General features: G+C 38.6%; 1 protein-coding gene across 1 annotated transcript; it reads right to left on the bottom strand.

The window, feature by feature from the left end:
• Positions 1–15409: 15409 nt before the first annotated feature.
• LOC104452664 (allene oxide synthase 3) lies at positions 15410–17037 on the bottom strand. Its single transcript, XM_010067129.3, has one exon. It carries the CDS (start codon positions 16953–16955, stop codon positions 15528–15530), a length of 1428 nt encoding a protein of 475 aa, XP_010065431.2. The 5' UTR covers positions 16956–17037; the 3' UTR covers positions 15410–15527.
• Between the last annotated feature and the right edge of the window lie 7693 nt (positions 17038–24730).

The raw sequence follows: 24730 nt of genomic DNA, 5'->3' as shown, positions 1-24730 counted from the left end.
CTAAGTTCAGTGTAAAGGTGTACATAGAAAAGACAATGGTCAAAGAAAAGCAAAGATGTATAGAAGACTACACATTTTCACCTTTTTCCCTGGCTCTCTTAAAAGTAATTTTATAGGCATAAGACTAGGCTCTGGAAGTCTCCGACTGTGCTAATGTAGAGTCGACAGCTGCTTTTCTAAAAACTTCGCCCTTTTACTAAAATAATATACCTCCTTTCTCAGTTTTTTTTTTTTTTTAGAGAAAGGAACAAAAAGGGTCAAAGAACATGACCTAATTTCATCTTTTTCCTTGAGGGAATGCCTCAGAGAATGACCAGCCTTACTTGAGGTGCTTTTGAAGTCGCCACATTGGGTGCCTGCCCAGGCAACTCCGGTGCTTTTGAGAACACTAGTGACACCTAAACAGAACAATTGATCTCACTTCAACTCATAAACGAGACCAAGCACTTAGTGGCTTAATGTGGCAGAAGATGCTTGAAGGCCTAGATTATTTTCTCTTTGCAAATTGAACCCAATGCATCGATCAACCTCCAAACAACTCAAGGTTGCAATATTAATGACTTAAGTGGCAACGGTTGAATCAAAACTAAGTCAACATGTCATTACATTTAAGTGGTTATTTATTATTTTCCCTAATAATCAATATACACACTTCATATTTATACATGGAACTCACATTACAAAGAAGAGTGTATGAAGAAACCAAGATACCTCTTTGAATCATAGATAACGGGAACACAGGCGAGTTCTCTATTATGTGCAAGAACTTCTTCAATTTCAAATCTGACTGCAGCAAAGTAGCGAAAAACAGGTAAAACAACATGGCAAAAATTGAGGAACTATTACATAATTCTTCATTTAAGGAAGATATCAACTAGCACACTAAATAAGCAAGTTCCAAGCATAAGATATATGTAACAAAACAAATATGACAGTTATAAAAAGACCATTAAAAGGAGCAGCTGTTGAGGACCCACCTTATAAAATTCCATTAGCTCATCGGCTCTAAAGTTCTTCACCTAATATCGAATAGAAACTAAGGCGCGATCAGCCAACACATCAATCACGGTTGGTAGAGAAAACAAAACAAATATATAAATGAAAGCAATCTCATAAACTCAAAAGTGGCATTGGCATGTTAAGCATACTTAATTTGGAATAATTCACTTTGCAAAATAGTAATTGGAAATAACACGCTAATGCATTGGAAACTACAAAATTTCCTTTTTAGTTACTTAGTAAGTCTCCTTAGAGCACTTTGTTAACAAAAGGGCACTTGTTAAGCATACTTATTTAATATGATTCACTTTCCAAAGAAAAATTACAAATACCACAAGAACAATCATGCATCCAATTGAAAACCATAAAAATTCTTAATCAACTACTTAAGAATTGCCCCTAGAGAACAGTTAACAAAATCCTTACAAATACATAGATCTTCACCACATCGGACTCATGGCACATGCTTGAACAGAAAAATACAATCTTTATCATGAAACTACCTCCTTCAAGGGGACGAAACTTATCTTGGAAGGCGGCAAAGCATGAGACCAAAGGAAAAGGAACATGAGTCGGTGATACGCTGCACTTCTCATAACATTTGATCATACTTTGCTCTAAGAAACATTTAGCCGTAGCAGATATATAACTCGTACATATTAAGAAGAAACATTTAAGCTAAACCAAATGTGCAATTCCTTGTCATGTCTGTTTTTGTCTATGCTTTATCTAGTAGGTGAGCACTCCTGATAGCGAAACATAATACTATGAATTTTTGGGATCAAAATAGGGTTATCTCGGATATATATAGTAATACCATCCTCTGGGACAAGCTCGAGGGATGACAAAACTTGAACTGGTCAAAGCTTGTCTAGCTAGTTGCAACTCCTCGAAAACATGTAATAGATGCTTTGAGGCAAAGTGTGGGGTAGAAAGAAGCTTGAAGAGGGAATCCTTCAGGCATTTAAATATATAGAGAGAAAAAAGGAAAGAATAGGTGAGCACAAGCTTCCAGCCCGGATAACACTCTATCATGACAAGATCCATTATGCCAGCAATTTGAAAATCTTCCATTTAAGTTCTAGCTGGGCCTTAGCTTCAAGTGAGGATAGTAGGACGTGCAAAATTCTTCATTTTAGATTCTGGTTTAGGCGATTAGTTCAAACACACACCTCATAGCTGAAGGGGCCTTCTAGCGTATCCAAGTCATGAGTCCCAATTGCAACCAGTGTTCTTCGCCTAAAATATCGAGAGAATCCGAGCATATCAATCCAAGCAGAAAATTTTGAGGATCTAGCATAAGCACAAACATCTGATGTACTAAGTCGAGGGATTGGGGGGCTGGGCATCTATTACATGCAAATAAAATATCAAATTGAATATAGATCTCGAGAATGAAAACTAGTTCAAGCAACATATCTATCATCACCACTTCACCAAATTATTCAAAACAACTCAGCGGAGTCCTCTCTTCACATCCAGGCATTTCTCACAATTTAAAGCCCTCTAAGGGTAATAATATATATGACCCCTACTGAGCACAGAGAGCATAAACAACAGTGAAGCCATGACTTATTTAAAAAAAAAACAAAAATAAATAATGCTTCCCTCACATCTTTAATTTATAAAGTAACATTATTGTATCACACTAAAATGCACGCTTGCAAAGACAATTGGCTGCATGCTGGAAATTTTTTAAAACCATTGCTCGGACAAGCCATATAGGACGTTGCATCTCAATGTAAGATCACGGTCGCTCTTCTTTACATTTAAGGTTCAAATGAACACAGTAAAAGCTTCCCAAAAATGTGTTGTCCTCCCGTCACTCCCTGTCAAACAGGTCTTGAAATAGAGAAGGAAAATAGGTATTATGCTGCATGTTAAAGATCCAAAAATTAATACTGGCAAATGTTCTGATGGAGCTTGTCTTGAAGATCAATGAAGTTGTTATAACTGGCTTCATGAAATGTTATCCGTCTTAAGACAGCAGAAACAACGTATGGACGGATTTGTGAGGTCTGCAACACATTAATGGTCACTCAAGTAATAAATGTTTCCAGCATAGATCAATCTAGACAGATCAATCCTCACATATCAGTACCTCTGGTTTTACATTCATCTTAAGCATTGATCCCTGCTGATGTTACGAAGACTGTATTGAGGTGTTTCCTCCCTTATTGAATACACGTAGGGCTGAGCAAGCCCTTCGAGGCAAAGCAAGTCGTATCTGTGCATTTCCCGGAGGATACCTTATTATTATAATAGTATAGTCATTTCTACAGTACATGCACGAATTTATCAAGAAGAATAATCATTAATTACCAATACGAGACTAAAATGATGATAAACCCGTCATCACTTTGAAAAACTTGACTTATAACTAAATAATGAAGTTTCTAGATGACATGATTCAAAATAAAGCCAACAGCATTAAGGAGCCAATATCGCAACTTTGACCAAATCTAAAAAGGCTTGTTACGTTTCTTGCCGACGATAATACCTATAAAATTTGGGGATTGACCCATCTAGCATGACAAAATGTTGAACATAAACTAAATTCAAGATCAACCCCTTTCAAGACCATTATCATGAACCGGGAATCCCAAGGGTCAGAATATCAACCCGCTTCCCCATACAACTAGAATTCTTCACAAAGTGGTGAAAAGATGTCCTAACTTGTACCAATCTTTCGAGACTATTAAAAGAAACTATTAACACATTAGTAAGAAAAGCGTCGACACACACTATAAATGCTACATCACATGGACTACTCAAAAGCTGAGCCTTTTTAGGTGGTAATGTCTTTATGAAGTCTCTAATTACATGCAATTGGTCCTTCACATTGATCGACCGAAAAGATAACAAAAAAACCTTCAGCAACATCATAACATCAAAGAAAAGATCGAACCACACAGCATCTCGATAGCCATTACGAGCAACATGGTCCGTGAAAGACTTTAACCCATCCGAAGTCGGACACTAGCATCTTAAACCCCGAACCAAAATTCACCCACGACTCGCGAAACAGCTCCAAACCCATCCAAAACACACAACATCTAACCGAATGCCGAATCAGCTTCGCAGTCACCTGTTCGTTGGAACTTCGATTTTGTAGATGACTTCCTCGTCCTCATCGGTCTCCTTTTCAGGTGCTTCTCCTTTCGATGATCGCCTTCTCGTCGTCGACCAGCACAAAGAGGCCCAACCCCCTCAGCCTTTAAAAAATAAAAAAATCCCCCCAAAACCCGAGCAAATCCACGGTCGATTTGCTCGTGGTGGTTCGCCGTGTTGCGATGGGGCGAGCGATCGAATAAAATATAGACGGAAGAAGAAAAATAAATCGGACACCAGATTTACGTGATTCGATTGTAAAGACCTACGTCCACGGGGAGAGCAGCAGCGAATTTCACTTTAAATCAAGCAATACAAGGAGATTACACAATCGAGTCACTCAAACACTCTTTCGGTGTTTCCCAAGCCCCCAATTACACCCAATAACGGACGCAGTGTTTAGCCACGAAATTCCTCTAAATAATCTCTCAATCTCACGGAGAAATTACACGCAAATCTTACCTCAAGATTTAATCGACTACAAACACTAAACTTCTTGGATGTAATTGCACGAACGAAAAACCCGCCAAGCACTCGCTAGAAGAACGGTGCTTCAATGCTCGTATCAACAACGATGCTACGTCAAAGAAATCCCACGAGCAAGCCCTTTTAAGGAAATCTTTAATCCACCGCCGGAATGCATGCATGAAGAAACCGAATCATCAAGATTCGGTCAACAGGGAAGTAAAAGATTGACTTTCCCTTTTTTATTTCCTTCGTCCAACTCCAGAAGAAGCAAACGTGCCTCGGTCAACTGCTTCCAAGATTTGTTGACCAGCTTTAAGAATATGACGTCCAGAAGATTAATTTGTGTACCCATCTCTGTTTTTTTCAATTTTCAAAAAAACAGCTTTTCGCTTCGGGCTTAAACTCGAGACATATTTTAACAGCCGGTCGGAAAGAGGGAGGGCGGAGAGAGAGAGGAAGGTTGCGGTCCTCTTGCCGGTTCGGTGCGGTAGTTCGTCGGTTGCTAGCGGTGGTTCGCCGGTCAGAAAGAGGGAGGGCACAGAGAGACTAGGAGGTTGCGTCCTGTTCGTTGGAGAGAGGAAGAGAGAGGGAGGGAAGAGTGAGAGAGGCAAGAGAGGAGAGAGAGAAAAACCTAACAAATTCGAGCGATGAGAGAGAAAATTTTTTGAGTGGGAGGCATACGATAGAGCTGAGCCAAGCCGACCAAAAATCAGCGCCTTCCTTTTTCAGCGGGTCCCGCTCGGGGACACGTGCCAATATTTCATTGGTTTGTGCGCACCAGGTCAGCAAATGATGTGGCGCGCACTAACCACTTAATATTTTCTCCTCTTCGGTAGAGGAGATAGATTTCACGTTTGTACATTGATGCAAGTTACCACTTGACAAGGGAATATAGTAGCTTTTCATGTCTGGAGTAAATTGAGGGTGAGTTAAAATCTCACTAAGTGTTGACGAAGCTAAGATTCGGGAGGAAAGGATACGTTGCAATTTTTGGTCGACACGAGTAAACACTTCATTATAAGAGAAGACTTCTTAAAACCCCAACCACGCCAGGCCACCAACTCCAAAAGAGCCAACCAGGAAGTTTCTTTCCGGGCCATGTTGTCCTCCGATCATTATTCATTCATCAGTGACATGTGATCATCATCACTCGCACCAAACTTAGCTATAATTAAGTGTGAAGGATGTCAATATTTGTGACCTACCAATCAAAAGAAATGATGGACCAAGTTAGAAAGCCCAATTCAAGAAGTTAAGCCATTAAGTAAATCAAGTTTATATATATAAAACCCATTGACACCTCATAAGCAAAGCAGTATTGGATACATTAATACCCCATCTCATATGGAAACAGAAATAAGAAAAACACATGAAACTGACAAAAGGAAAGCCTCATAGCTGAAACAACTGTGAGGCAAAACCTGATTATAATACCATGTTAGAAAATTCAATTAAAAATTTTAAACATTTGAGCTGTATGAGATGCTTTGCTACCTTCTCTTATATGCAAATAGGATTGAAAATGGCACATGGAACTAAAGAATCGAGGAGTCTCGCACGGGAAATAATCTTACCATCTTAAAGGCAGAATTTTCTAGAAAAGACCGGATATTTTTTTCATAAGTTCAGCAAAACATGTGGCAGATGATCACAAGATACAATATTAATGCCTTTTCTCATGAGCATCTTTACTGTAGACAGTTAAAACATATATAGTCTAAGGAACATCGACATGCAATTTTATATGCATAGTTGAAATTCATTATACTAATGCATTCTCCTATTTTGTTATCACAACACACATTTGAGGGCAACTGACACTTAGATAAGCCTAAGTTAAATATCGATACCTGAATTTGCGTTCTTTCAAGTACGGATGAGTCATTCTTATATGTGATCAAGAATCGATAATTTGTCCACAAACATAAAATTTCTCACCTATTAGAGGGGGTACTGCGGTAATTTTCAGAACTTGTTGAATATTGTTATTCCTAATTTTACTCAACTTAATTAATTCCCTCGAATTAACAAAACCCAATGTACCGGAATATTTATCATTCTAGTGCTTGTTGGATATGAATTCACTATAGCTGGATGGGTCCAACTTCGATAATTCAACGGTTCCTCCGAGACGTGGGACCCGTCATTAGTTACCTTTCCCCAGTCTCGATAGGCACCTTTAGAATAAGTTATCGTCGATGCAATCATGCATTGACAGATTCAAAGCACGTGCACAAGGATCATTGCTAATTAGTTAAGCTATGGCCATGTTTGCTCAAAAAAAAAAAAAAAAAAAGAGCTATCACCATGAGCCCCATAATAAATGTTTTTTTGTCCGAGGAATCTTTTCTTGATTCTACGTAAATTTTGCTGAAGAATCTCATGGAAAACGTGCAGTTTTTAAAATATAGGATGAATCGAGCTACAATAGCAGGTCTCGAGTTATTTATCCTGATGCAAAAACTCTGGGAGGACAAAACTTCCGGAGTATATGTTTGATTTGTCCGACAACCTTTGTGGGCACTCTTTTATGATTTTTCATAAAAAAATTTCAGGAATCTCCTGAAAATCTCAAAATTTATAAAATAAAATAAAAAGGGAAAAATTAAGTTATTAGAACATGCCTCTTGTTATTTGTTCTACTGCTGGAAGTTTGAGTTGCACTAAATTTTGATTTCCTGCTAAGTTTCATTGAACATCTTGCCAAAAGATAAATCAAATAAAGCCCCAAGAAGGATAGCCACAAATTGTGTGTCAGCAATTTTGCAGTAAAAGCTCTTCAAACTAGGACGACTCTATTTTCTTATCAATGTCTCATTTTTGAGATAATATTAGGTACATCTCATTTGCAGCAAATAAGAAGAGCTTTGGAAATGTGACACTTGTCGGGATGGGTCCAAATTGTCAAGTGAACTCTTCTCTCTCTTTTGTCTTCTCTCTCTCCTCGCTGCATGCGCTCTCTCTCTCCTATCTCCTGCACTCTCTCTCCTCTCTAGCCCCACTTTTCTCTCTCTTCTTCTGTCCCAAGTTATCAGAACATGTCTCTTGTTATTTGTTTTATTGCTAGAAGTTTGAGTTGCACTAAATTTGATTTTCCGCTAAGTTTCATTGAACATCTTGCCGAAAGATAAATCAAATAAAGCCCGAGGAAGGATAGCCACAAATTGTGGGTCGGCAATTTTCGTTGTAAAAGCTCTTCAAACCAGGATGACTCTATTTTTTCATCAATGTCCCATTTTGAGAAAATATTAGGTACGTCTCATTTGCGGCAAATAAGAAGAGCTTTGGAAACGCAACATGTGTCGGGATGGGTCCAAATTGTCAAGTGAACTCTTCTCTCTCTTTTGTCTTCTCTCTCTCCTCACTGCATGCGCTCTCTCTCTCCTATCTCTTGCGCTCTCTCTCTCTCCTCTCTCTTCTCTTGCCCCACTTTTTCTCTCTCTTCTTTTGTCCCAAGTTATTAGAACATGTCTCTTGTTATTTGTTCTATTGCTAGAAGTTTGAGTCGCACTAAATTTGATTTCCCGCTAAGTTTCATTGAACATCTTGCCAAAAGATAAATCAAATAAAGCCTGAGGAAGGATAGCCACAAATTGTGTGTCTGCAATTTTTGCAGTAAAAGCTCTTCAAACCAAGATGACTCTATTTTCTCATCAATGTCCCATTTTTGAGAAAATATTAGGTACGTTTCATTTGCGGCAAATAAGAAGAGCTTTGGAAACACGACATGTGTCGAGATGGGTCCAAATTGTTAGGCGAACTCTTCTCTCTCTTTTGTCTTCTCTCTCTCCTTGCTGCACTCGCTCTCTCTCTCTCCTCTCTCTTCTCTAGCCCCACTTTTCTGTCTTTTCTTCTGTCCTAAATTATTAGAACATGTCTCTTATGTTCTATTGTTGGTAGTCTGAATTGCACTAAATTTGATTTCCTGCCAAGTTTCATTGAACATCTTGCCCAAAGATAAATCAAATAAAGCCCTAAGAAGGATAGCCACAAATTGTGTGCCAGCAATTTTGCACTAAAAGCTCTTCAAACCAGGATGACTCTATTTTCTCATCAATGTCACATTTTTGAGAAAATATTAGGTACGTCTCATTTGCGGCAAATAAGAAGAGCTTTGGAAACGCGACACGTGTCAGGATGGGTCCAAATTGTCAAGGGAACTCTTCTCTCTCTTTTGTCTTCTTTCTCTCCTCACTACACGCGCTCTCCTCTTGTATCTCCTGCACTCTCTCTCTCCTCTCTCTTCTCTAGCCCCACTTTTCTATCTCTTCTTCTGTCCCAAGTTATTAGAACATGTCTCTTGTTATTTGTTCTATTGCTAGAAGTTTGAGTTGCACTAAATTTGATTTCCTGCTAAGTTTCATTGAACATCTTGCCAAAAGATAAATCAAATAAAGCCCCAACAAGGATAGCCACAAATTGTGTGTCAACAATTTTTGCAGTAAAAGCTCTTCAAACTAGGATGACTCTATTTTCTCATCAATGTCCCTTTTGAGAAAATATTAGGTTCGTCTCATTTGCAGCAAATAAGAAGAGCTTTGGAAATGCGACACATGTTAGGATGGATCCAAATTGTCAGGCGAACTCTTCTCTGTCTTCTCGCTGCATGTGCTTTCTCTTCCTGCCTCTTACGCTCTCCTATCTCTCCCTTGTACACCTCCCTCTCTCCATAAAAAAGAACTCCACCATCACCCAACAAACAAAGAGAAGAACAAAAACAATCGTCTCTATTCCTATCTAAAACTTGATCGATTTCCCATTTCAATTCCAATCGCTGGTTTTTTTGTTGTGGTTTTTGTGCATTTTCGATCCGACCCATTTTAGGCCGCTTTTGTCTTCATCAGTGCTAGGAATTGAGGCTTCTTGGTGGGGTGTAGTTGCCGGAGACCGCGAATTGGGTGGAGGACTCCGAGAGTGCCAGGATGTTCATATCGAACTTGCCCCTGTCTCTACATGTGAGTGGATCCACGCCCTCCGAGATGCTCACCCCGTTGGCAGTCGAGGCGACGGCGACGATGGTGGCCGACGAGTAGGAGTGAGGGCCTTGTTGTGAAACCACTTGTGCTCGCCAAGAGCTTGGCCGAAAGGAAAGCTCTTGTGGTAGATTGAGCACTCATGCACCTTCCCAAACATGCCGGAGGAGGTGCTCGCCGTGGAGGTTGAGGTGGTCGGTTGGTCATATGTGCCAGCGAAGAGAAAGCGTGCTGTGAAGAGAGAGAGAGAGAGAGAGAGAGAAATGGGGAGAGAGGAGAGGAGAGAGAGAGCGTGCAAGGACGAGAGAGAGAGAGAGAGAGAGAGAGAGAGAGAGAGAGAGAGAGAGAGAGAGAGAGGGAAGAGGAGAGGATAGAGAGAAAAATGGGGATAGAGAAGAGAGAGAGAGAGTGGAAAGAAGAGAGAGAAGAGTTAACCTGAAAATTTGGGCTCGTCGTGACACGTGTCGTGTTCTCGAGGCCCTTCTTATTTGCCATGCCGACAAATGAGACGTACCTAATATTTTCTCCCCATTTTTAGTGTTTTGTACCTGCCACAAAGCAATGCTGGTTGGTTTAATCTGAATGACTTTATCAACTAGCTTTTGAAGTAGCTTATTAATCACCACGGCCAATTACTTGGGGGTGGCCTTGGTCAGCAACTTGAACGTTTTAGATGATCCGAGAGGCTACTCTCAGGGTCGAAGTTGAACGTGTCGTAACGAAGGAAGATCTCCACCAACATGACCCTGCACAAGAGCACTACCTAATCTTTCCCCGGGCACTGCTTGCTCTCCACGGTCAGATCGTTGATCTCAAGTCTGTTCGATCGCTACACATACAACAGCCCTCCTCCTTCCCCCACTAACTCTTCCGGATCGTCGAAGGCCCTTGGGTCTCTCATAGCGAACGGCTCATATCCGAATAACAACTCGCCCTTTGATCTCAAAGGCTTCCTAGTCGCTTCAGACCACCAAATTATGCTTCGCCTTCTTGTACTGGAACAGGACCAGAAGCCCGATCCTCAATAGTACTCGTGCTGGTAATTTGTTTTTAAAACAAACTAAAAGATGTCTTGTTCCATGTTGAAAAGATATGAATGCGCACGTGAACAAAATGTAACACTAACCAACGATCATTTTTATTTATAGAAAAATTTGGATTCTTTTTTATAAAAATTAATCATAGTGTCCCGTTGAAATAATAATATTATTCATGGAGTTACAATTTTTTTGTTTTTATTTTATTCCAAATTTTATTATTTCTTCCAATGGTTATCTAAGAGTTCATACTTATTCAGACATTACTTCTTAGTCCTTGGAAGGTTGTGTCTATTATAAATTACCGAACGTGTTTGTTCAACTATAATCTTATTCTTCCATTTTTCATTTTCTTTCAAAAGAAAATATAGCCATTGTAGCTAATTATTTCCTTTAAGAGACTTTGGAGAAATAATAGAATTGCTATATAATATTCTCAATCGAGACTTTGCTATATCATGCAGGAAATTTACCAGTGATGATTAGTAATGTTGTGGGACAAATAATTTTTTAAAGAAAGTGATATCACATCTCAAAGTCTAACTTCATTGTTCTATCTAATTCGTTCGTCATATTTTTCCGACACTACGTAAACGACACGATAGACTTGGTCAAACTCATCTTGTTGAAGTAGTCGAGTTGTACTTGCGCATTCAATACCTGAAGAACTTCTCTTTCCCTTGGTTGTAGAAGTAGTCAAGATGATCTTTTGTCACGTCCAAGAAAGGTGTTGCCGTAACCACCGAGGATTCCTTTAAGTGGAGGCGCATTGTCACGAGAGGCTTTTGAAATTTGCTCGACGTTGAATGGGGAAGAACATGATGATGAAGAAGATTTATGTGAAGACATTGACAATGAAGAAAAGGACCTAGGGTTTAGAGAGAAATCAAAGGCAAAGTCACGATACGTTTTCTTCGAGGCGTGTTCAAGCTTCAAAGAGGACATATATGTCGAATAGGAGTGATATATACTTGCGTGACTTCCGATATGTATCGACAATGTTAGGTGGGAAAATCGTTTCCGACTGGTGGGATACAATTGTTGTTTTGAATTAATGGATGATATTTGTTGGGATTTACATCGAAAAACAACGAATACGTGTATAGGTAAATTGAATAAAAAACGATTCGCAATGGAAGCAAAATCACCCATACACATATGACATGGTTTGTGCATTTAATAAGAAGCACACAAAAGTGAAAAAGAGGCTAATCACACAACCCTTCTATTGTGCTCTAAAAGTTTGGTTATGATGTTTTTCAGATTTCGACCATGAACATCTGATGTTCTCACAGCATTTGTTCTGACGTTCTTCAAATTTTGACTATGAACGTCTGATCTCCTTGTAGCATTACTAAACTATTTAAGTTATGATGTTCTTCAGTTCCAACCTCACAAATATCGAACCTCTAGCTTAAACATACAACAACCTATGTGAAACGGTAGAGAGAAACTTGAGAGAGCTTACTACAACAATTTTGCTAACAATTACACTCGTGTGTGACTATTTGATTGATCACTATTATCACTTGACCATCATTTTATCAACTCTCTCAATTGCCTCTTATAAATATTCTCAAATCATATTTATTTAAATCAATTCGGCTCATTAACTCTAAAATCATTTCAGAGCATTAATTTGACCGTAACGTCTGAACTCACTTGAATCTAGACGTTGGTTCCGAACCTGTTTCAAGCATTAATTCTAGCATTAATTCAGTGACCGTTAAAGAGTATTATTTTTGGAGATTAATTTCGTAATTGTTAGAAAACTTTATTCTAGGCAAAATTTTGTAATTGTTACAAAATTTTAATTCGACCATTAAAGGTTGTTTGATTCTAAAAATGTTTCAAACCATTAAATTACCCATTGCATTTGAAACCGTTTCAAATCATTAATGTGTCCATTAAGTCTGAAATTGTTTTAGAACATTAATATGCTCATTACTTTTGAAATCATTTCAGATCTGACTATTGATTTTGAACTCACTTTAGATCATTAATGCGATCTTTGATTCTGAAATCACTTCATATCATTAATGCGGCCTTTGATTCTAAACTCGTTTCAAATCTTTAATTCGACCGTAAAGTCTTAAACCTTTTTAGATCTTTAATATGGCCATAAAGTTTGAAACCATTTCAAAAATTTGATTTTTAGCCTGACTTAACTTGACGGCTCAATTGCCAACACATCTGCAATATTATCTCGCCCGTGTAAACATTATTTTGAATTGGTTATTGTGTGCAACATCCCTAAACTTATCATTGAGTTGGCAGCAAGACTTGTCCTAACACATTAGCACAAGTAAGGGAACTGATTGTTCCGATTAATCTCATATTCTTACAAACCATAAGTGACATTTAGCAATATGTTTTGGCTACCCATATAGTGTCAATAAAACTATTTGTCAAGTCAGCTATTCGATCATATGTCCAAATAAAAATGACATGTAATTTTACGAGACATGAACCATTCGTCCTTGGTTACAACCCCAATTGATGATTTCAATACAATATCAAGAATAGATCGCATAGGACATCAATCTTCTATCTTATATATCTACAAATATAACAAGAAAACGGATTCTATATTGAGCATGTATGTGCCTTCGATGTAAACAAACTATGACTATCAAGTATAAAAATGGTTTGAGAGGTGTCATTATACATACTTGTGAACCATAACCATCCAACATACAAGTCAAATAAACAGGTTTTTCACATGTGTATGTTACTTGGATAAAAACTTCACATCATATAAAAAAATAAATTAACACAATTAAAACCAGTAAATAAAGCAAAAATGTTAAAAAGAAATCTATAAATTGACATACTTATAAAGAACTCTTGATAAGAGAAAGTTCGATCAACTAACCATAAATCATAAAATGGTTTATGGTTTAACTTTTGGTTAAATATAAACGGGTTTTGGGCAGTCCATAAATAAAAAACAGGTTCCACGAGCAAAGTTAAAAAAAAAAAAAACACAGCATTGAACCCACTTGGCCTTGGTGTTATTTCTACAAAGTTACTAGACTTAGCAAATCTCTATGGGAAAGTCTTGGTAATTTAAATTAGCCAATTTAGTTGTGAACTTTTTTTATGATTTACTAAAGTAGTCATTCTAGTCACGAAAGTATTTGAGTCGCTGCTCTTGCCACATGAGACAACCGATGGCCATATTAGGGATTTCGATCAAAATTGGCTAGAAGGATTACATAGGCAAATCACCAAAAACTTTAGGACTGAATTAGCTAATTGAAGAGTTTATGACTAAATTAATTGTTGTCCAACAGGTTTATTACTTCTTTTTTTTTTGTGTGATTATCCCTTCGGATATGCCTTTACTTATCTCAATCAAAGCTACACACTAAACGTGCCGCACACCACAAATGAAGGGTAATCTTTATAGGGGCATTCCTTCGGAGATCGTCTGAATGACGCCCTTTACCTCCTTATACAAAAATGCATTTTGTATGTTTCATTTCAAAGGGTAGCATAAGCTATCTTTTTCGTGTTAAGTTACATTTACGTTCGGTTTCTTGTCGAAAACAATTTGACATCGAAATTATAACTCGATTGTACAAATGCCAATTCAATTGTAAACATTTATACTGTATCAATTTAGTTATAAATCTATCGCACGATGACCTTCAATCCTAAATTTTCTTTATAATTTGTCAATTTAGTTATAAAACTATCAAGGATTTGCCAATAAAATCCTTCAATAATTTTTGGCCAAAATTACCTTAATGACTATATTGACAAATTATTAAAATATTTAAGGCTAAATCAACATGATTGAAAGGTTTAAGACTAAATTGACTACCATAGAATAAATTTAAGACAATTATCTCCCTTTTTCTTCGAGTCCCAAATCAAATAAGTTTCACAAAGTATAGGGTAATTCATTTTTCTCTTGGACCACGTAGGCTACTAATAGATAATGGCTCGAAGAGAGGGGTCACGAAACGAGCTAATCATAATGTAGGAAAAAAATATTTAATGACAATGCTAACGTGTGATTATCATCGAGAAAGTATGGTGGAATGTCAATTTACTAAATGGTGACAAAAATCATGTAATTCAATAAAATTAGAAACACTTTGGTTTTTTTTGTTTTTTCATTTGGGGGTCAAAAAGAAAATTTCTTTCATTACTAAACTGATACATGAAAGGGAATCTCAAAAGTCATAGTAACAAAGTAAACTCATAGAACTCCAAAATAAACAAACAAAAACAAAATCAGAAATCAAGACGTTTTATCATCATGGTTGACACAGATCATCACAAGCTTATTCTTCAAGAATAGATCTGTAACTGGATCTAAGCGAAAATATTGGTGGCAAGTGACCAAATCACACAATACCATCAGAGATAGGCATATGTTGAGATCTCCATTTATAATTATGGCTCTGCTTTTCGGTAGTGTGTGCCTAGTTTTAGTGTCCCCAATGACATCACCATACGAAAACAACATAAACATGTTGAAAAATATCAAATCTGATACTTGTGAGAGCAAGCCTTGTAATAAATGTGAAGTGCCAAAACTTTGAATGAAAATACATTAAATGAGCATAGAGTTGACACCAAAATTGCTGTGAATATAATTAAAACCGGTGGTGGAACACTTATTCATTAAAATTTCAAAATCTAGAATTAAATCAGAGAAAAAAGCTCCTAGGATAGCAAAGCCCCTAGATCTAAAACTAGATTGGGAGAATTAGAAAAAGAAACAAAAGGAAATAAAAGGAAAAGGAACTAGGAGGGGAGGGAAAGATCTAGATCAAATCCCTCCTCCAGAAGTGAAAGGGACGAAAAGAAGGTTCACAGAGGAGATGACTTTAAAATTAGAAACATTTCGAATCGCTGCAATCTAGTTAAAACAAAAAAAACTGAAAAAATTCATACGATTTCCTTGTCAGCAGTAGACATACGGTCAACAACTCGTGGCCTTGGTCAACGATTTGAACGTCACGGATGAACCCGCAGGCAAGCTCCCACATTCCAATCCGAACGTGTCGTAGCGGAGGAACATCTCCACCAACATAACTCTGCACATGAGGAGCACCAGATCCTTCCCCGGGCACTGCTTGTTCCCCACCGTCGGATCGTCGATCTCCCGCCCGTTGGACCAGTAGACGTACTTCAGTAGCTTCTCCCCCTCCCCGACGAACCTATCGCCCACAAAGTCCTCCGGGTCATCGAAGATCCTCGGATCCTTGGTCGCGAACGGCTGATACCCGAAGATCATCTCGCCCTTCTTGATCTGGAAGGCGGCATCGTGGCTCCGGACCACCATGTCTCGCCTCGCCTTCCCGTACTGGAACTTCACCGGGGGGTCGATCCGGAGAGCCTCGTACACCACCGACTTGGTCAGGCTCATCTTGTCCAGGGCGGTGAGGGTTACCCCGCCTTCTGACGCGACGGTTGACCGGATCTCCCTCGCGAGCCGGCGGTGCAGATCCTCGCCTCCCCACCCGACCCACTTGATCAACATGGGCAACGTGGCCTTCATGCCACCGTAGGCATTGAACCCTGCAAGGAACACTAGGTTGTGACACGCCTCGTCTCTATCAATCCCAAGCTTCTCAGCTTCATCTAAAATTGAAGACGCATGCTCGCTAAATGCATCGTAGAGCTTCTTGTAAGAAGATTTTATTAAGAGCGGAGGCAGTGGGAAAGTGTGCAAAATGACATCTTCCAAGAAATTTAAGACCTTGTTGTCAAACCCTAGGGACAATATTGGGGCAAGCTGGAGTAATATCCATAGGTTGAACATCGCTGCCCCTTTGGTCCCTAGAATTGTGCTCGAGGGCTTTTGGTCGCATAAGAGCTTGAACACAAAGTTGAAGGACATCTTGTCATTTAGGGAGTTGAACGATGCTTTCCCTTTGCTCGATAGCTCGTCTTCTAGGTCGACAAAGAGATCCGACAAGCAGCTCCTGAGGGTGGGGATGAACACATTGCGCCGAGCCACGAGGAGGGACAGAAACCAGTGCTTGATGGCGGCATGCTTGGGCTCGGATGGGTCGAGAAAGGCGCAAGCACGGTGGCCACCAGTGAAGGCGGTGGAGGGCATGTACGTGCCATCAAGCACGTTCCTCTTTTCGACCTTGGATGTGTCAAACAGGACGGGGAAGCTGATCGCGTCGAGGAGGACGACGACATTGGGGTTCGAGGAGATGAATGGGCCGGGTGGCATGTTGACCCTGAAGACCGTCGACCGGTACTTGCGCATCCGGTGGCGGAAGAATTCATCTCTACCTTGGAAGTAGAAGTAATCGAGACGATCCCTTAACGCACCGAAAAATGGGAAACCGTGGTCGCCTGGGATTTCTTCCAGTGCAATTTCCGAATCCGACATGATCGATTCACGAACCGGAAGACGAGTTAGACGAAGACGAAGATGAGCAAGGTGGAGATACGCACAGCCAGATCTAGCTTTGGAGGGATAGGTTGTGGTGAAATTAGAGACAACAAGATGCTCCGTACGAGGCGAGGTTAAATAATCACGACAACCACAGTACATTGTCCTGGGACAATGACAAAAGGAGCCATCTTGTCTGAAAAGGACAATTAGACCCCCTAAGGCAAGTACAGTTATTTGATCTTGTTCAACTTAAACTAATAAGCACCATGTGTCGCAGTCTGCGATGAATCACCTAATACAATACTTTAAGAATTAAGTGTGATTAATTTGTTTTATTTATGGCCAATAATCTAATATGTCATTTTATTATATGATTTTTTTTTTTTTTTTACCTAAGCATGTCTTTAAAGAACTTAAAAGAGAAGAACATGAGAGATCTGTTCCGGGGCCAGAGATTTTGCACTTTTTATATTCCCACTTATTTAAAAATAAAAGTTTGCATGGAAACTTAAGAGTCTCTTCGGTTGAGAAGGTAGACTTTAGGTTTACATTGGTGTAGGTTACCATGGGCAAGGGAATATAATAGCTTTTTACGTTCGAAGTGAGTTGAGGGTAGATGAAAATCCCATTGTAGTGTTGGTGAAGCTAAGATTTGAAAGGAAAAGATACGTTACAATTTTTGGTAAGTCATCCAATATAATAATTTAAGAATCAAATATGATTAATTTGTTTATTTTTTCACCAACAACCTAGCATGTCAGTTTAGTATATGATTTTTGTAAGATAATATTAAATTCCGTTTAGTTAATTTTACTCACGAGCTTGAGCATCACGCGGTCCACACCACATGATAATCGAGGGGGGAAATACTGATAAAAAATGAATTCGAAAAGGTCTCTTCCACTTGATACCGTTGAACACGAAAAAAGATGCCCTAGAGTTGAATCAAAGATCTAGGCGATTTCTTAAACAGCGAATAAAGGAAGGATATAGCCACGAACGATCAATTAATTGTCGAAAGTCGACACGAGCAAACACTTCATTATAATAAAAGACTTCATAAAACCCCAACCACGCCACGCCACCAACTCCAAAAGAGCCAACCTGTTTCTTCCCAGGCCATGTTGTCCTCCGATCATAATTTATTCATCAGTTACATGTGATCATCATTACTCGCACCAAACCTAGTTATAATTAAGTGTAAAGATGCCAATATTTGTGACCTACCCATCAAAAGAAATGATGGACCAAGTTAGAAAGCTTAATTTAAGAGGTTAAGCCATTAAGTAAATCAAGTTTATATATATAAAACCCATTGACACCTCATAAGCAAGCGGTATTGGATACATTAATACCCCTCTCTCATATGGAAACATAATTAAGAACAACATATGAAACTGACAAAAGGAAAGCCTAATAGCCGAAACAATTGTGAGGCAAAACCTGATTATAATACCATGTTAGAAAATTCAATTAAAAATTTTAAACATTTGAGTAGATAGAGACTTCACGAACATAAAGCTTACTGAACCCTATATATGAGCTGTATGAGATGCTTTGCTACCTTCTCTTATATGCAAACAGGATTGAAAATGGCACATGGAACTAAAGAATCGAGGAGTCTCGCACCGGAAACAATCTCATCATCTTAAAGGCAGACTTTTCTAGAAAAGTATAATTATTTTAAAATAATGTCAATTTTGGGACGATTACATTATTAAATATGTGAAATTTACACATGATTTGTTTCAGTTTAGCACCAGTGCATTGGTACGAGTTTTAAAGGTAATATAGCAGTTCGAAACAAAAGTTCCACCTGGACAAGTAAAAAGAAACCGGGTTCCACAAAAATAAAGTATTGTCAAACTTTATCTTCGGCTTTTTCGTGTTTAAGAACTTTTTATTGAATCGACTGGCATGTGCCACACGCATGCCTGGCTGACGCCACGATGACGTCAGCCGGTGCGGGCGTGGCACGCGCCAGCACCTAGCCCGTGCGTCGCATGCACCTGCGAGGGACCGAATCGGCGCATACGTTGCATGCACCGATGACCCCCGTTTGTTCCAACCGCGCGTTGCGACGCATCCGGTGGCCTTCGGCAGCGATCCACCACTCGTTTTTCTCATATCGACAAGAGCTTCATCCCTGCGCTATCAAAAATGAATTTTGACTTGCAAAAAATCACAAAACAAGGCGAACAGTAAGCAGGTGTTGGGTTTTTCCGTCCCCGATAAACTGGCAGCGGCTTTTCTCGAATTTCGACCACGAAAATAATTCAATAACATAAAAAGGGGATTGGGAAACAGGAACTATGGCTCTAATACCAATGTTAGGAATTACTAATTCCCTAAAACGGATTCGACACTAAATCGAACCCCTAAAATGAATGCGGAAGACGAGCCCAAGAACAAACATATATCACCGATCAAAGACACACCACATAATCGAGCGTACCTTATTGTCCACAGATTAAACACTAACGTTGATTTGAGGAAGAAAAACTGATCTCGTTCTACCGAGGAGCGTGCTATTGCTGTTAGGGGGAGAAAAACAGAACGTACTTTTCTTACGTTATTTGGAGGGGGGAGAAAACGTTTCTTCTAAAGGATGTACGTTCCCTCAAAAGGTATGTCATTTTTATTCCTTTCCCTCAAAGCGTCTTCTCCAAGGGACGCAACCCCTCAACGTAACATTTCATCCAAAACGCTAACCCCTCAACGCACCCTTTCCATCCATGGGCCCTAATCTTGTGGGCTAGGTTCTTAGGCCCAACATGGGCGGACGGGCCAACTTAGGCCCATCTACATAAATAAAACCATCATGTCCAAATTTGGAAATGTTATCCGAGTGGTATTGTGGATTAGTTATGTATTTTGATTGATTCAATTTTCATATATTTTATTACCTAATCCGTGAAATTGCAATCTTATTTGAATTTTAAAATACATCACCATATCCATGAGAACTCCAAAGTAGCCTTTAAATTAGGAATAATTTTCTAATTTCATAAGCTGTTATGGTCATCAATCCAATCTCATACACAAGATATCATTCACTATTGCATAGAGAATTGCCCAATATGATCTTATGCTTGAGATACAATTCGTCGATTTATTTCCAAATTTCAATGTATAAGGATAATATCTTTTGTGATATTATCTCTGATTTTGATTTGATTGTTATGCAATTGCTTGATTTGAATAGATTTTGTTCCCATTTAAAAAAAATCAAAAAAGATTAAACAAAATTTGAGTAGATTTTTATAGATAACATTGTATGTATAGGATATGTTTTTGATTACTTTCCTTGAATAAATTAGGATAGCTTTGGCAAGGATATGGATTCTAGAAGACCAGGATAGTTTTCTATTTTAAATTAGGATTTTACTTTAATCCTAGTTTAAGTTAGATAATATCCAGAGGTGGCAAAATGGGTCTTACACCTATATATGACCCATTTAAATCATAAATTGGTCATATATGAGTCACTTATTTTTTAAAGAAACTAGTTAAATGGGTTTAACAATTAAAGACTTAAGATGGGTGGGTCTTAAGTGGGTCTTAAGTGGGTTTGATTTAGAATTCATTTTAATTTTTCAACCAAAACCTCACAATCTCTCTCTTCCCTCTTTAACCTCAAAATAATAATTTTTTTTTTTATAAAAATGGAAATTATAATTATTTTTTATTTTAATTTTCTTTTCTTTTTTTCTTTGTTCTTTCCTTTTTTTTTCCCCTTTCTTCTTCCTCCTTCCAATGGTTAGCACGGTGATGGCTGGCGACCGACCAGGCGAGCCTCGAGCTCTTCAAATCTAGTGAGGCGAAGGCCTCGCCGATGTCCGGCGAGGCTCAATCCTCGCCGGTCAGCGAAACTCGAACTTGTTAGTGTCGGGCGAGGCTCAAGCCTCGCCAATTTGGTGAGACTCAAACTTGCCAGCGTCGGGAGAGACTTGAACTCGTCGGCGTCGGGCAAGGAGCGAGCTTGAGGCCTCGCCGATCTAGCGAGACTTGAACTCGTTGGCGTCAAGTGAGGCTTAAGCTTGAGCTCACCGGATCCGGCAAGGCGGAGGCCTCCTTAACATTTGACGAGGCTTGAGCTTGGTCGATCTAGCAAGCCTTGAGCTTGCCGGCGTCGGGCGAGGCTTGAGCCTTGCCAATCTAGTGAGACTTGAACTTGCCGGCGTCGGGCGAGACTTGAACTCGTCGGCGTCGAGCGAGGAGCGAGCTCGAGCCTCACCGATCTGGTGAGCCTCAAGCTCGCCGGTGTTGGGCGAGCTAGAGCTTGTCGGATCGGCGAGGCGAAGGGCTCGTCTAGCAAGGCTTGAGCCTCACCGGATCTCGGCGAGATTGGAACTTGCTAGTGTCGAGCGAGGCTCGAGCCTCGCTAGATCTCGGCGAGGTGAGCTCAAGGCTCGCCGCTTGAGCCTCGTTGATCTAGCGAGGTGGAGGCCTCGCCAATGGGCAAGACTTGAACTTGTTGGCGTCAAGCAAGGCTTGAGCTTGAGCTCGCCAAATGGGCGAGGCGAAGGCCTCCTTAACATTTGGCGAGGCTCAAGCCCGGTCGATCTAGCGAGCCTTGAGCTTGCCGACGTCGGGCGAGGCTCGAGCCTCGCCGATCCGGGTGAGCCTCGAGGTCGAGCTCGGAGCTCGAGCTCCCGAATTTGGTGAGGCGAGAGGCCTTGCGACATCCATCGAGGCTTGAGCCTTGCCGATCTAGTGAGCCTTGAGCCCACCGGCATTGACGAGTCAAGTGAGCTTGAGGCTCGCCTATGGCCGGTTGTTGGCTATCATCGTGGGCGCGGTCGGCCAAAGAAGAAGAAGAGCAAAAAGAAAAGAGACAAAGAAAAAGAAAATTAAAAATTATATTCTTAAAAAATAAAAATAATTTTAATTTTAATTTTAATTTTTAAATAAAAATAATTAAAATTAATTGTCCATTAAATTTGTGTTGTATAAAACTATTTTAGCAATACCATTTTAATATATATACATACATATATACATATATAATAAGTTTTCTTAAGTTTAGTTAAATGGGTCGGGTATGGGTCGAGTATAGGTCAGGTCGAGTATTGGTCAAAAATTTTGTACTACAATAAATGGGTCATTAACGAATTAAATGGGTTAATTTGGTTCAAACCATTTATGACCCAATCCAAACCCGATCCAACCCACCTATTTAACGGGTCTAATAATATCTAAGTCTAGATAATATATTTCCATTATCTTCTAATCATGAATTTTAATGAAAAATACAAAATATATTAGGTGCACATCATATAGATTAGGTGTATAAATTACATGTCATCATGTCATATCATCTTCCATGTCATTATCTATTAAGTTCTAAATTATGGTTGCACACCTACGATCATCTCACATGGTAGGAAGTAAGCTAAAATCAATGGAAGGTGCTTACAATATATATATATATATATATATATATATATATATATATATATAATAAGAGAGAAAAGATACAAAAATGACAATATAGAAATTTAGCGTAATCACATCATCGTTCTCCACAATCTTTGATTCGTAGAGTTGAAGTAATTCTCTAAATTCTCTAATTACTTTATTTTGGTTTCCAATCGACTTGCCAAAAAATAGATTAGTAGCAACTCTTAATTAAAAATCACCCACATGCTAAAAATTTAAACCCTAAGTCGTGAATTGGTATGGGCTTGAGGGAGTTTGAGTTATGTCTAGATTTAATAATCCATTAGCCAAATCCTAGGGCTGCGTTTGGTCGTCCGGATTTTTAAACGGGATAGGACTGGATAATATATGATACGAAATCTATGGATTTCTTCATATCCCATCAACTATTTGGTGAACTACGAATTTAAAGTTGGATATCCTCATATCCTATCTAATCTATTGTTTGATAAATTACTGATTTAAAGTCGGATATTCTCATATTTTGTCCAATCTATTGTCTGGTGAACTACGGATTTAAATTCGGATATTTTTAAAACAATAACATTAGGCAAGTACATATTTGCAGGTTTAATATTCACAAAATCATCCAAAACAATATATCTTTTTCAAATTAACAAATTCTCATCAATTTTCATGATTATGCATCGTAATAATCTATTCTGTTCCTTGGAAATAATCTTTTGGGTACCCCTTCAACATCAAACATTTTTAAAATAACCTCAATTTCAATATATTCACTTTGAAACATGAATTCTTTTTATTTCTTACAAGTTTTTCATTTGTTTCCATTTTTGTTACAGGTCAAATACCAAATCAAACAAATGCCCTATTAGAACAAAGCATAAAGTCCAAAGTTCATTCGCTTCTTTTTGTTCTAGCTGTCACGAGGATGCAATGGCAGTTAATAATGTTAACGAACGATCTCTGAATAATTTGCGTTTATAAACTACATTACATTTGTTGAGTATTGGCCAGCTGCATTTTGACCAAAGTAAACTCATGTTCACGTCCATATAAAGCAGTAGATGCGAACTATCTTGACTTAAGGCTTCTTTTAAGTTCATGGCTAGGTTTTTATGCTAAAGAGACAGAGAAACTATTTAGGAAAATAAAAGACAGAGGCAAAGAATATTATGGATAATGGTTTTCTTGGCAATCAACATAAAGTTTCAAGCCATATCCACCTCTTTTCAAGTCATGGCTACAATCGAAAGGTCAAAAAAGATAACATTAAAGCTTATACAAAAACCCTTTAAAAAATAAAGAAGAAAAAAAAAAAGTATGGAGAGAAAACATATCTCCTACAAACTCAATAATAACTCAAAATAACTAAAATCATAAACACCAAATATAAGACTCTAAGACGGTGTCCAATTTGGAGCAAAGCTTAAAGTGCTAATTCGATATGATTTCATTCACTGCAATCCATCACTCCCAATCATCACTCATTCTCTTCTCTCATCTCTTGGAGAAGTAATTCCACAAATGCTTTCTTGTCGTCTCCTTGAAATCCCAAAAATAGATGAATATTCTCAGGATCATTTACAATTTTTCTACATAATTTTATTCTATCCATAGTACCTAAAGACATTTGAAGAAGCTCCTCATTGATTTGTCGTTTGTCATTATCCAAATCCTTGGCATGTTTGATGTGGCTAGCAATCATCTCCATTCTCTCGTTAGCCTTTTCCAAGAATGAGCCAAAAGTTCTTGTTATTGTTATCTCAACTAAGCTAGCAGTCCATTTGTCACTTGCTTTAGCCCTTTTTCTTCTTGAAGAATCAGAAACTTTTTGTGTCTGAGAAGATGATAGTGGCAGTAAGTTTTGACTTACACCAGTGGTTGCCACATTATCATGATTTTCAACTTCCTCATGATCTACAATCGCATGAGCTTCTGAAGGGTCTTCACTGAGATTTCCCTTGGCACAGTCTTTTCCAAATATGGCTGCTAGTCGATCATATTGAGGGAAGGACTTCCCTCTCAAAGAAGCAGCTCCTGGATAGGTCTACAAAGAAAATTATATTATTTTGTTAAAAATGAAACAATTAATAAAGAAGAAAAATGAGAAGTGACACAAACCTTGCAATATTTTTGCCAACTATCCTTAGAATGAATATCAACACAATGCTTTTCATGGTCCCACCTAAAGCCACTTTGATTCCTCAAGTCATATATCTGATTATACAACTTTTTCATGTTTTTCATTTTCAACTCTATGTGAGGATTACCCTGATGCTAGAATAAGGGAACTTTTCTTCAAACCACTTCTCTAACATAATCATGTAACCACTCTTGAAGCCGTTATCAGCTTTCATTCCTCG

This window comes from Eucalyptus grandis, chromosome 7, assembly GCF_016545825.1.
Source record: "Eucalyptus grandis isolate ANBG69807.140 chromosome 7, ASM1654582v1, whole genome shotgun sequence".
Lineage (NCBI taxonomy): Eukaryota > Viridiplantae > Streptophyta > Magnoliopsida > Myrtales > Myrtaceae > Eucalyptus > Eucalyptus grandis.
The sequence above is the reverse complement of the archived record's forward strand: the minus strand, read 5'-3'. Positions and strand labels throughout refer to the sequence as shown.

What these genes read in the sequence shown, in the direction of transcription:
- LOC104452664 (XM_010067129.3), bottom strand. Translation starts at nt 16,955, where the DNA reads ATGTCGGATTCGGAAATTGCACTGGAAGAAATCCCAGGCGACCACGGT.